This window comes from Parasteatoda tepidariorum, chromosome 6 (genome assembly GCF_982258835.1).
Source record: "Parasteatoda tepidariorum strain Cologne lab strain chromosome 6, Ptep-v5.0, whole genome shotgun sequence".
NCBI lineage: Eukaryota > Metazoa > Arthropoda > Arachnida > Araneae > Theridiidae > Parasteatoda > Parasteatoda tepidariorum.
This window is the reverse complement of record NC_141760.1, coordinates 2,757,045-2,770,397: the sequence shown is the minus strand read 5'-3', so window position 1 is coordinate 2,770,397 and position 13,353 is coordinate 2,757,045. Positions and strand designations below refer to the sequence as shown.

At 26.5% G+C, this 13,353-nt stretch overlaps 1 protein-coding gene across 3 annotated transcripts in view; it reads left to right on the top strand.

Moving 5' to 3' along the window:
- The window catches only part of Ndae1 (Na[+]-driven anion exchanger 1), a 167,941-nt gene that overhangs the window by 68,363 nt on the left and 86,225 nt on the right, over positions 1-13,353 (top strand). For all 3 annotated transcript variants that reach the window (XM_043052758.3, XM_043052756.3, XM_087165310.1), the window contains exons 2-3: positions 1,500-1,595; positions 3,065-3,217. In XM_043052758.3, the coding sequence (XP_042908692.1) occupies positions 1,505-1,595; positions 3,065-3,217 (244 nt within the window). In that variant the 5' untranslated portion in view covers positions 1,500-1,504. The remainder of the gene's footprint in view (positions 1-1,499; positions 1,596-3,064; positions 3,218-13,353) is intronic.

The window sequence follows — 13,353 nt, the reverse complement described above, 5'->3', positions numbered from 1 at the left end:
AAACGTCTTTTAAATGGGTTTTTAAGAATCCTTCATAGATTAACATTCACCTTACAAATATCACCTAATCATTCTGTGACTTTAATATAAAAAAACTTTCACTGAAAAGCTGAGAAACACCAAAACATTTTATATATAGTGAAATAATTGAACCTAATTTGATGAGTATCTTTTTTACACACTTCAAAATGTTATTGCTCAAATCAAAGTCTATGCATAATGTGTCGCGACTCATGGTCTCTCTTATTTAAAATATAATTTAACCGACAGAACCACATTCGGCAACAATTCATAAGAGTATAGTCTGCAGACGTCGAACTTTAAAGTGGAAATAAAAGGGAGGGAGGAAAGTTTCTATTATCAGAAGGATTCTTTATTGTGTTTCATGTTTCTCAAATGGATTATGTTTGGGATTTTTAAATTCAAATACGAAAAAAATCTTGTTTCTTACCCTTTATTTATTTTTTTCATCTTACTCTTAACTACATAATTGCTTTTATATCTAGATCAACATTTCTAATGCTGTTTGGTTACTTGTCAATAAAGTCAAGCGGAGGAAATTATGCTGTTATGATTTTTTTTTTTTTTTTTTTTTTTTTTGTCAAACCTTAAATCGCAATGATTAAAAATATTATGTAAAAAAAAATTTAATATGTCCCCTTTAAAAAAGTTGTTATATAATGGGAAAATTCGTGTTCTGTGAAATATTGGAATGAATTATTTAATTCGAATGAAAAAATATTTATAGAAAAAAGGAAGAAAAATGACACATTTTTTTTAAAAAATGGATATTTTTAGTTTTGAAAGAAGAAAAAGAAGAAGAAAATTTTTTATGTTGTTGACCAACTAAGTAACTTGAACTTAACTTAAATTAACTTTTCATGTTTCACATTTAAAGATCCTAATTTTTAGTACCATGAAAATATTTAGAGTTCCTTTCTGTTTTCTGTAAACCGAAAATCAGAATATATCCCTGTATATTAATCAAGTGTAATATATATATATATATATATATATATATATATATATATATATATATATATATATATATATATATAATGATGTTCGAGTAAATATTTAATTAAATTCGGGCACAACGACACGAATTGAATAAATATACATCATTTTTCCTTCCATCATTCGGCCTAAATGTTTATAGCTTCTAGAAAATTCAATAAAAAAAATTTTTTTTGTCCCGTTTAGCTATGAAATCAATGCCTAAATACGTAGACTGACAAAAACTTAAGCACCTTATGTGCTGTCCATTTAAGAAGTGGGGGCTTGTTTACATGTGCACACCCCCCATTGACGCAGTTTCCTCTCACGTTGTTGAGGTGAAGTCGAAAAACTTCGTAACGAGTGATCGGAGGCTTTTATTTATCTCATCCTCAGGTCTTTTTAGTCGAGGGGACGAATAGTCAAAAGAATTTATTGGGATTGTTTAATCTGTATAATTTTCAGAGTCACTTTGTGGTTTTATGTAAGGATTTTCTTTCCAGGCAGAATGAATCCCCCCGGCGGATCATTAGACGAAGCGCCCCGTGACCCCGGCGCTCGGGCTGCTCACCACAGCTACACAGACAAAGATTTTGAAGGTAAGTTTTTACTAACATTAAACCTTGGCGAACAAATTATTCTTTGGCCAAGCATTAAACATACAAACGATATCCCATTAAATTTGAATCAAACTTAATTCTGAGATTTATTTTAATCGAGTATTTTAAGAAAAAATTATTATTTTTTTTTTTATTAGAGTTTTCTCTCTGCATTTCTCAGATTGTCCATGTCTCCTTGCCTTTTTTATAATGATTTGAATCCGTGAATAACTTGAGTTTTTATTACCTTTTAAGTAATACAGATGGCGCTTTTAAAGTATTAAAATTTTTATGTTCAAAGTTCAGTTTATGTTTTGTTTTTTTTTCTCAAGGCTTCTTTCGCGTATAAGGAACGTATAAATTTTTTTTTTTTCCGCACTCTTCCAAAAGCGTGTAAGTGTATAATTCTTACTGAAAATGTTTAATCTCTCTTTACTTCGTTTCATTGCCAAAAAATATACTATTAAACTATTTAAATTATTATTTTTAAAAGAATAAAATCCCATTATTTTAATTTATCAAGACTTGACGATATTTAAAATAACGTATAAATATATTTAAAATAACGCAAAAAACGTATAAATATATATATTAATCTTTTTTAAAAAAATTATAATTTTAAAAATTTGCCATAGTTGTAGAGATTAAAAATTTCTTGTGATATCTAGAAAATAATCTAATTAAAGTAAAAAACTTAAAAGCTATTCCTGGATATTTTTTTTTCATCCTCTGATTTATGAATTATTAGGCTCCAAATGAAATTAGCGTTTTTTTTTTTTTCAAGATATTTTACAAAGCATTTAAAAAAAATCCAACCTTGTAATTGTTATGTCTTTTTATTTGTATTGTAGACTCTAATTTAATCTTATAGAATTTTAGTCTGTTGGTAAGTATAATTGTTACTTTGCACTTATTTGAATGAAATTTTAATTTTATGAAATCTCAAGAATAGGGTCTTATCATCATTAAATATAGTTTTAGACTTTAGTGTTAAAAATAGATTTTTTTTTTTTTACTATAATTTAATACTTAGTATCTACATTTATTCAGAACATAATTCCTAATCTAATTTTATTATTTTGAATAGTGTTTTTATTTGAAGGCTTATTATTTTTTTTTTTTTGTGCATTATCATTATTTTTGATAATATAACAAAAAAATATTTTAAAATTAAGATTGAATATTTTTCTTTAAAAAAATTATATTGTTTTATTTAATCATATGTATCTTATAAGGAAAAAAAACAGTGAAAGGGAATCTTGAAATGATTTTTTCTTTTGCTACATATTAAATATTTAATCTATATATATTTATTTAATTGAATTGGAAAAATAACTATAAAAGGAAACAAAATTTCCTTTTGAAAATCAAATTTTAGTTATTTTATCTACCATAAAAAGGAGAAAGATTTTTTCTTTTCATTTCTACGATTGACAGTTATTCTGTGGTTCAATTAACTTTATTTCCAGGCCACAGAGCTCATACAGTCTACGTAGGCTTACATGTTCCTGGTTACCACAGGCGGAGTCATCACAGAAGACATAGGCACCATCATAAAAATGGTCATAAGAAGAAAGAAGATGGAACGTCCGTGGAATACCCTCATGACATACACAGGCCTGGTGAGCACTTTCAACTCAACTTCTTTTTTTTTTTCAAACTGTCATATTTCACATGTCAAATACATATGATCTTTTACAAACACCTGTCGGAAAAACTTTCATTGATCCGGGGAACGCGAGGGCCAAAGCAGTAATGCATTCCCAGTAAGCACACACCTCACGGCAAACGTAAGGCCGTAAGCTGGCATTCTAGGTAGGGTAACGGCAAAAGGCAAGTACAATAGGGTCCTTTATCGTTTGTTTTGAGGCATTTCAGGAAGAGGCGGAATAACTCTTCACCTATACAGGCCCGAAAAATAAAACCTTTGTTTGGCCTCTTACACTTAATTAGTTACTGGACCTTTATTGTATACCGTTGTTTGGCCTCTTACACTTAATTAGTTACAGGACCTTTATTGTATACCGTTAATTAAGTGTAATGTTACAATAGATTAATAATGAATAGATGCAGAGTTGGTAAAAAATGTGCTTTTAACTCAAAAATTTGAAAAAAATCAGGAGAGAATGGAAAAAATCCATAAAACGTTAACCGTATTTTTGAGAGGAAAAAAACAACTTTTATTATTCTTTGAAAACTGCTAATTTTTTACATAGAATATTAAAAACTTGAATTTTATTATTTTACTATAATCTAAATATACTTTATGTGGTATTACCTATTATATTTTTTAAAAAAATAATTTTATTAAAAAATAATCATTTTAAATTTTATTAAAATTTTTAAATAAATATATATAATTATTTATTTTTTCTTTTTGAAATCATTTTCTGAAGTATAATTTTTAACTCGAAATATAATATATTCTTTCTTTCTAGAAAAATTTAATACATATTCCCTTAAAAATAAGAATAAATATTAATACTTTTAACTAGAACAATTCCTTTGTTCATTGAGAAAAAGTTTTTATTTTTTCGATTGTTTATTATAAAATTTTGTTAAATTTATTGTATCAAACATGTACTTAAGAAAGACTTATTGAATTGAATACTTATTGAAGACTTTTTCTTATTGAAGACTTATTATTATTTTTTTATTGAATAAGCGATACATTTATTTTTAACGTTAAAGGATTCAATAAAAAATCCATCATTTTTGTAATTCATGGTAAAAAAAAAAAAAATCTAGTATAATTTATATGATAGCAGTAAAAGGCTAAAGGTCCGTCATTGTCTATTTTTTGTCATTTTAGGAAGAAGCGATATGAAAACTTTTCCCATTGTTTATGTTTTGGTCGCTTGAAAATTATTACTGTAAGCCCCAAATGAAATAAACATAAATTTTTTCCAGACTATGACTCCTTTTTTAAACCTTCTCTAAAACAAAAATGAATAGGTAAGTTTAAAATTCATGTAAATAAAAAAATCCATTTTATAGAAAATAAATGAATAAAAAAATATTGTAAATTGCTTAAATCCTCCTAGAAATTATAAATATCTTGAATTTAGAGCAAGGATTTTTAATGAGATGGGCTTTTTTATTACATTAATTTACTAACTTTTATTACAATTTAAGTGTTTTGTAATAATGAATGTATACCATTTATAATAGTAAACGTTTTATTTATATAAATTGTTTTTTTATTTTATTTTTATTTTAATGTTCATTTCAAATTTAATATCTTAGTTTAATCACTTACTTCTTAAAAACTGGATTCAAAATAGTTTAAATGGTCTTAAGAATTTTGAATTTTAAAAAAATCGTGTTTAAATTTTCTGACTGTTTATAGCAAATGTCTAGTCTAATAAAGTAAATAACTTTTTTTTCCCTAAACTTTTAAGCAATACTTGAAAATAATAATTGTTTAGGAAATTTTATTCTTAAATATACGTTTTTAAGTAATAAAAATACATTTGGATATTTTTATTAATTAAACTTCAAAATATTAAGCAAATAATTTTTTTTAAAAACTTATAATACAGAATATAAATAAAAATTAAAATTATACTTTCAAAACGTTAATTATATTTATTTTTTATTTGCATTACAAAAATATTTTTTCATGCAGCATTAATTTATTTTTAAAATAGTTTATATACATTAAGGAAAAAAAACTGTTTTGAATGCAATACATAGATGGCGCTGTTTTTTATTTTTTACTCTAGACGTGTTTCTGAGTCCTGCGGATAGATGGCAGAAAATATAAAGTGTAGGGTCTTGTAGGGTTGCCTTTCTTTTAACTTTGATAGAATTTCGCCAATTTATACAGAATCACAGTCGGTACGGCTTTTGTCCAGGCATAACCAATTGAGGAGACTGCGGCGACAATATCCCCCCCCCCTCTCCCTTCTGCTTACTATAGTCAAGCAAATTTATCATTCATGTGTGGCAAGGGTCTGCACTATTTATTCTAGCATAAAATGTGACATAAATAAAAAAATGTTCTACTGCATATTGCCTTAACCAATTAAATAGCGGAGTAGTTATTTAAAACCATAATTGCGTTATTGAGTTTTATTTTGAAACTAAATTCTTTAAATAGCAAATTAGACAAAATTAAACATTAAATTTCTCTGTTTCAATCTTTCTTTACACTACATTCGTCACATACTTCAATTCAAGTGTTAATAAAAATAGCATAGTATTTAAAGCTGGAAAAAATACAAAAGTTACAGCAGGATTGAAAAAAAGTCACCGATTTTTTCTTCTACGAAGTCGATATAAGATTTAAATAAAAATGCATTGTGTGAAAAATTACTCATTTTCCAGTAATGTTCCCTAGTTGTAGAAAAATTAAAGAAACATAACAATACAAAATAATAAACATACATTTAATCATTTTCAAATGTCATTTGCAAAATGTTTCCTATACATGAATTAAAAACATTGTTTTTTTCTCACAAGGGGTTTTGGGTTAACAAATTTTAAAATTGTGCTATGTTTTAAATCTTAGGAACTAATAACAGAAATATGGCTGAAATATTAAAATAACGGTAAGAGAACCGAAATTTTATCTGTTTGTCCCATTAAACTGTAGGTATAGTTTTAAATTTACGGTAAATTTGCAAATCAATATTTCAGAAAAGGCATAACTATTTAGACGAAATTGAATGATTATGTAATTAGAACTAAGTGGAGCTCTTTTAACCATAAACTGGTGAAAAATGAAATAGTATTTCATGCTGCCGAATCGACTTGGCAATTTTCATAGTACAAAACGAATCCAATGAATCATTTTCATACCTCCTTTTTAAAGAATGCAGTTCTTTTTGAACTAATTTATTGAAATCCGGTTAAAGTTTGACGTTAATTTAAAAAAAATTCAAAAACAGGTCATAATTCGTAAACATGCTAATATTTAAATATATTAAATGTTTTTCAGATAGTGACGATAATTTATACCTTGACTGCAGCAGATAAATTTTTATCAATTGATCAGCTTCTACAGTCCTTTTTTAGAGACAATTTTAAATATTAATCATACGCTTACTGATAATAGTTGTTCGACACAATTTATTTTTATGTATCCTTGTTTTCTACATGGAGGCACCGTCACCTGTTCGCTACGCTCGATAATCCCTGTAGTTGAATCTCATTCATCAAGTTTGAAATAATTGAAGATCAAGTACAAATTGTTTTCTTCCACTTTTTTAAGTAAAAATTACGATTGGATTGCCAGCAGATGCATTTTAAGGATTCCTAAGTTTTGACAAATGAAGAAGAAGGAAAAACGGTCTCGCCGAGAGTTATTACGCATTGAAGATGTTCTATGGAAAAAGCAGTTTATGCCCGCGCGCAAATTCGTTTTTTTATTCTCTCAAAACTAGAGGCATTTGGCACAAACTGTTCTTAACAATGTTCTTAAAAGTTTTTTTTTTCCTGAAAAGTCGATTAAAAATTATTTGCTTAATGTAAAATTATTATACTTTTATTTAAGTTCATTATATTAACTTGTTAATTTTGACAAAATAAAAAGGATAGCTGGATTTGAATGATAAATAACTGCGCTTAAAAAAATTACATTTTAGAAAGGCAGAGTGTGCGACACAATGAAAAGAATTTATAAATTAGAAGTAATTTTTTCTTGTTAACCGATCATATAAGAAACAATTCTTATTTCTCTTTATTCTACACATATTTTCAAATGTCGGTATAAAATGTCGAAGTTTTATATTTGGCAACACCTAGCCTTTTTCTATATAATATTTTTTTCTTTATTTTCATTATTTTTAATATTAAGTCAAGAGGGATATTATGAAAATCGCGTAAATGAAAACTTTTTCCACAACAATCAATAAATAATTATTAGTTAAAGAAAAAATGAAAAAAAAACTTTTAAATTGTAATAACTTTCAAACAAATAAGAGTTTCTAAAAGGAAATAAAGACTCTATGTTACGGTTAAAAACAAATTTGGCTCTTTCAGCATACCAAATTTAACTTCCGCAGCTGAATTCTTGCGGTCACAGAGCGGCCCGCATGTTATTTTTCTAACAAGTATAAGAGTAAAAATAATCTTGACTTAATTTTAGAATTATTTTTTAATTCCATTGTAATCTCCGTTCAATTTCCTACATATTAACGTAATTTGAAGTTTCTAAATCAAACAGTGTTTGATAAAATGTAACGTTAAGTTGAAAACCCCAAAACAGTGGCGGTATCAGTGACCTTTTCAGTTTTCTGACAGAGAAGGAAATTTATTCAGTTTTCTGACAGAGAAGGAAATTTATTAATATCTGCTCGTTTCACGTTAATTTAACAATGCAGTTTATTTTTCCAACTTCATGTAAAAAGAATTTTCAGGAATGGTCAGTGTTAATGCTATTATTCTAGGTTCTCATGCGTTCGCACTTTTCGATTAGACCAATTTAATCGATTAGATTAACTTCAACACTATTATCTTAAGTAAAGAATTCTAAGAGTCATGAAAAAAATCATGATAGCATCTCGAAAATCAAAAAGCATCTCGAAATGATATAATTAAAAATAAAGAAGATAATTTTTGAAATTCTTGGAATTCATTGTTTTATAGACTGACCTTTTTCTTTTTACTTTCACCAGAGGGTAATTTTAATAGTGTTACATTAAATTACCTTAAAGCAATTTTATATTCGTTTTATAATTAACTTATACACAACTATTGTTCTTCTTTTTGGCAGCAATTATTATATAAATATTAATACTGAAGAAAGAAAAGAATTTTCTGCGAAACGTATATTGGCTGGAATTAAAAATCAATTTAGCCCATTGACTGACAAAAGGACAAAAATTAATTTAGACACCTTCTGTAATTAATGACGACCTTAAAAAAAATCTATCCAAGAAAAAAAAATGATTAATGGGTATCCAGTGATTGGAATAGTGCAATTACAATTCTCTCATGTTATTAAACAAATAGTATTCTGTAACTTCCATTAATCATTTTATTAACGAATAAAATTGTAATTGTATAGTATATTTCTTTCTCTTAATAACACATACTTTTTTTTAATTTTTTACTTTAATAATCTTTTTTTGAATTGATTCTGTTTTTAGAAAACAGTTCAAACCAATCTTTCAATAAAATTTTATATAAATAATATCTGATATCTAGTAACTTATTCTTAGTTTATTTACAGTTAAATATAATAAATTTCGCAATTATAGTAAGAATAAAGAAGTTTAACAAATACGACATAGTTAAGTTAAATTTTTACTCTTTATTTTGTAAAAAAAAAAAAATTTATTTGATATGCATATTTTTTGTAGAATATTTATTTTGAAGAACTTGTAATTCAACATAACGTTGAGTAATTTACGCTGCGTAATTCTTTTGCCGCATTAATTTATTTATTCTTTATTTGACTTAGCTCAAATAAATATCCCCATAAAATCAATTTAGAGCAGTTCAGTATACATATCTTAATACAAAATTAAAGGAGTTTAGTTTCCTACTCAGAATTTTAACACTTTAATCTTTACGCTACTATGACAGATATTAAATGAAAATATTATTTTGAATTATTTTCGTAAAAACAAAGTTTACTCACTGTCCCTTCTTTACACGACCCATCATGATAATTAATTCCTCGAATTAGTGCTGTTTTAAATAGTTTTCGATAAAATTATAATAATTTGTATTATTGGTAATTATTGCACTAAAATTAGTAGTTTGTAATGCAAGCACTTTTGTACGTGGTAAGAACTAGCGATTTTTTACTGTATATATTAAATGTAAAGTCTATATCAAAAAGAGAATCATAAGAATTTTAATGGTCAATTAATTTTATGCAATAGAATTTCAGGAATAAAAAGGAGTTTGTAAGTGTATTTGTGTGCAAATACACTTACAAATACAGGATCTTATTTTGAGCTTTTCCTCTCTTTGTTAGTGTATGGTAAATTGAGAAGTTAACGACGTCCGGTTATGCGCTTCTCGCATCCCACCCTGTTGGGGGTCAGAGTTCTTGAGGAACTTTACACTTTTCCAATTTTTTTTTTTTTTCTTCACTAAAATTTCAGTTTTTATTTATTTCCTTATATTGCTGATGATTATTATTATTTAACATTTTCATAAAACCAATTTTGTTTTCAATTGTTTGCAATAAGCTTTTAATTGAACTATTTATTTTTTCTAAAAAAATAAATAAGCAAATGTATAACAGAAAAACGGAAAATTCTCATATTTCATAGATTGCGAAAAGCAATACACAGTAAAAATCTTTTACAGATCAAAATTCTATTTCTTATGCATCTAACAAAAATCTTTCAACCGGATATGGGAAATTGTAAAAGTAAATAAAAAATAAATACATAAATAAACTCTAACTTTTTAAAAATATTTTTTGATTCAATATTAAAGTCTTATTTGATTAGTAATATAACTTGTTAAAAATGGAGAGAGTTTCGCTTTTTATGATTTATGGGTACAACTAAGCATCATAATTTTTTGCACTTTTTTAGATTTTTAAACCCCTTGTATCTGAACAGTCAAGAGTTTGTAAATGATTCAAATAAATCAAATTCATTCTCATTCATGTGTTTTAAAATTATAAGCAGATATATTTGTTTGTAGGAAAAAAAAACATTATAAAGCGAGAAATCAGTTTCAACCTTCCTTAATTTTAACAATTGATATAATAAATCGGTAGCTTACTTAATTAGCTATATCTCGTGGTTCGTGCACTAATAAAGAAAGCTAAAATATAAAAAGAAAACTATAAACGAAAAATTAACGGTAACGAAATTGTTAAATCTTCTTATTTCATAAATTAGTAAAATCAAATTTTTCTCTCATCTGGACACAAATGCAATAAAAGTTAGATCTTTTGTAATTCATACATTTTAATTTTTTAATGTCCTAATTTTTATGAGTTAAGGTGGAAACTTCTAACCGTATTTCATTTATTAAATTGGCTAAAATGTTCAGACTACACAACATCATTTTTCGTTCTTTTCTTTATTTTCCATCTCTTTATCTAAGCAGTCGAAAGTTTGTAAATTATTTAAATCATGGTGAACGACTATTTGAGTCTTTCACAACTATTGAGATAATATAGTACGTTTATAGTACGCCATGATACAAATTAATCAAGTTTCTTTAAATGCTTCAAATATAAACACATATATATTTTTGTGCAGGTAAAAAAAGAACATTAAAAAACAAGAAATTAGATTCTTTGAACCCTCAAAAATTTGAGTAATTTATCTGATAAATTTGTAATAAGCTTCGTGTTCATGCATCACTGCGATATTTCTTGAATATCTTGATTTTTTTACAACGTAAGCACATTATATTTCTTAAACAAATGCGCAAACAGAAGTTTAACTGTTATGAAACTCTGAAGAAGCATCATAGTATTTTTTTCCCCATTATAGTAATAACTTTTAAGTAGGATTATTTTAAAATTTCTTGTTAGAATTTGTTTTACTAATTAAAGAAATGTTTAATATTTTTTTTCAAGCACAAGTTAGACACTGTTAATAAATTATTAAAAAAAGGAAGAAAATTAATGGTAATAAAATTGTTAAGTTTTCTTATTTCGCAACTTCAAAAATTAGTACTATTCAACTAGACACAAATGCGTAAAATGTTGGATCTTTTATAAATCATGCACTTAAATGTCTATTTTTTAGTATATTTACTTTGAGGAGTTAACTCAGATACTTCTAAACTGGATTTAATCTTTTTAATTAGAAAAATATTCTGCAAAAAATTATCAATATATTGTATTTTTATTTAATTTTTATATGAAAAAATTCATAAACAGTGGCAGGAAAACTACTAAATTATTGAGCCGAATCCTGAAAGAAATATTTACTATAATACGTTTCCCTCTGAATAAAAAAGTCCTAAGGAGCGAAGTCCCCTCCGCTATTTTTGGGTGTTTATTTTAACTTTACATTTTGCTTTGCTGTACAAAAAGTATAAGATTTAGAAGTTTCAAATTACGAAGGATAAGCGGTGGAGGCTCAGGGGAAGGAACGCTAGCCAACTAATGAGTTTTGAGGATTTGAATCTTAAGAATTGCTGGTTGATACGAATTTCGTACCCGGCTGACATAAAATATTCCAAGTGATAGACGCATCGTGGATTATTAGAGTCCCATCTTCGTCTTGCTAATCACGGGAGGTTTTCGTGGTTTATCTCACCATGAAAAAGTTCTCCACGAAGGCAATTCGTTCCCGATACTTTTGTACAGGAGTTCTCTTATTTCTTGGTTTAGATTCAAAATTACAAGGATATAAAGTTGAACACTGGTAACCATGAGATCAAATTCGGGTTGGCTGTTCAACAACAGTTATAAAATAAAATTACAAAGGATTACAGAAAAATGAACAGAGAGTGCGATGAAAATGAAAATGACTATTCTATAATTAGTTTGGAAATTGTTATCTGCAAAATCTGGTGTAAAAAAATACTGTACTGGCTGCTTTGTAGAACACAGAAATGCAAATACTAATTAGAAATTTTGCGCTCTGTAAAGGCTAATTTTGATCTTGAAATTAATACCGGTATTCAAATATGTTCGAAAATTAATTGCAATTTTATTATTGCCTTTTACGCACCTTTTTTCTTCTTTTTCTTTTCACGTGATTGTTCTTATGATGAGTTGTAGAGAAAATTTCGATTTCGATTGTTAACTTAAAAATCACTAATTGTTAATAAAAAAATACTGCGATTGGTTGATATGTTTGCTAGAAAAGAAAATTTAATCAAAACTACCAAAATATTGTAAAACTTACTTTATTTCCGGCTATAGGGAAAAACCAAAAAGCTCAGTATTTTTTAACGAAGTGGTTTAGTAATGTTTTCGGTAAAGTAATAAAAAATTTAGATTTTATAATATGAGTTGAAATGCGAAAAACGTGGTAAAATTTTATAATTTTACCATGATAGTTTAGAGCACTGTATAAAAACCATTTGTTCAGAAAAATTTACTATTCAGTTTTATATTTTTTACTAAATGTGAGGTTAAAAGAGCTATAATTTTGAAAGCTAGAGTATCCGGTTAACTGCTATCATTTTAACAAAAAAATTACCAAATAAATGGTTTAAATACTTGGTTTTATTAACAGAGCTATGGTTTTGTTTTGAAAAAATGTTATTATCATAGAATGCGGTAATTTAAGAAAAACTTTTTCTTCGCGTAGTTGGCTGAAAGGTAACTTGGTTAAAATTTAATTTGCTGAAAGGGCGGGTTTATGTGTAAACTTAACAAGAATTTTGTTTTGAAATTCCAATATGTTTGAAAGCAATTGAAAATTTAAATACTCATTCGTTATATCTTTCTTTAAGTTTTTTTGCTTTAAATATTGACCATTGACTATTTATCCATTGTCATAAAAAATTTATTTTATAAACATGCGCTCAAGTTGTTGTCAATAAAAAGTAGCGAAAGACAGCCAGAGAGAGAGAGAGAGAGATTTGTTTGTTGCCTAATATCACTCTTAATAATTATATAGACATTTTTAAAAACAATAAACTTAATAAATAACGCTAAAACCGTTCCCTGTTTAAACTTCAATAAGTCTTGTTAACGAGTAATATTACTTCTCTTTTTTTTTTCCAGTTGAGTTACACAATCTAAATTCCTTAAGTTTTTTTTTCTTTCAAGTACAGATAATTATTTTTCAAATTTATTAAATCCTCTATTTCATTATGCTTAGCAAAATGTTCTTACATAAAGCTGCAATACTTGTATATTTTGAAAATAAAA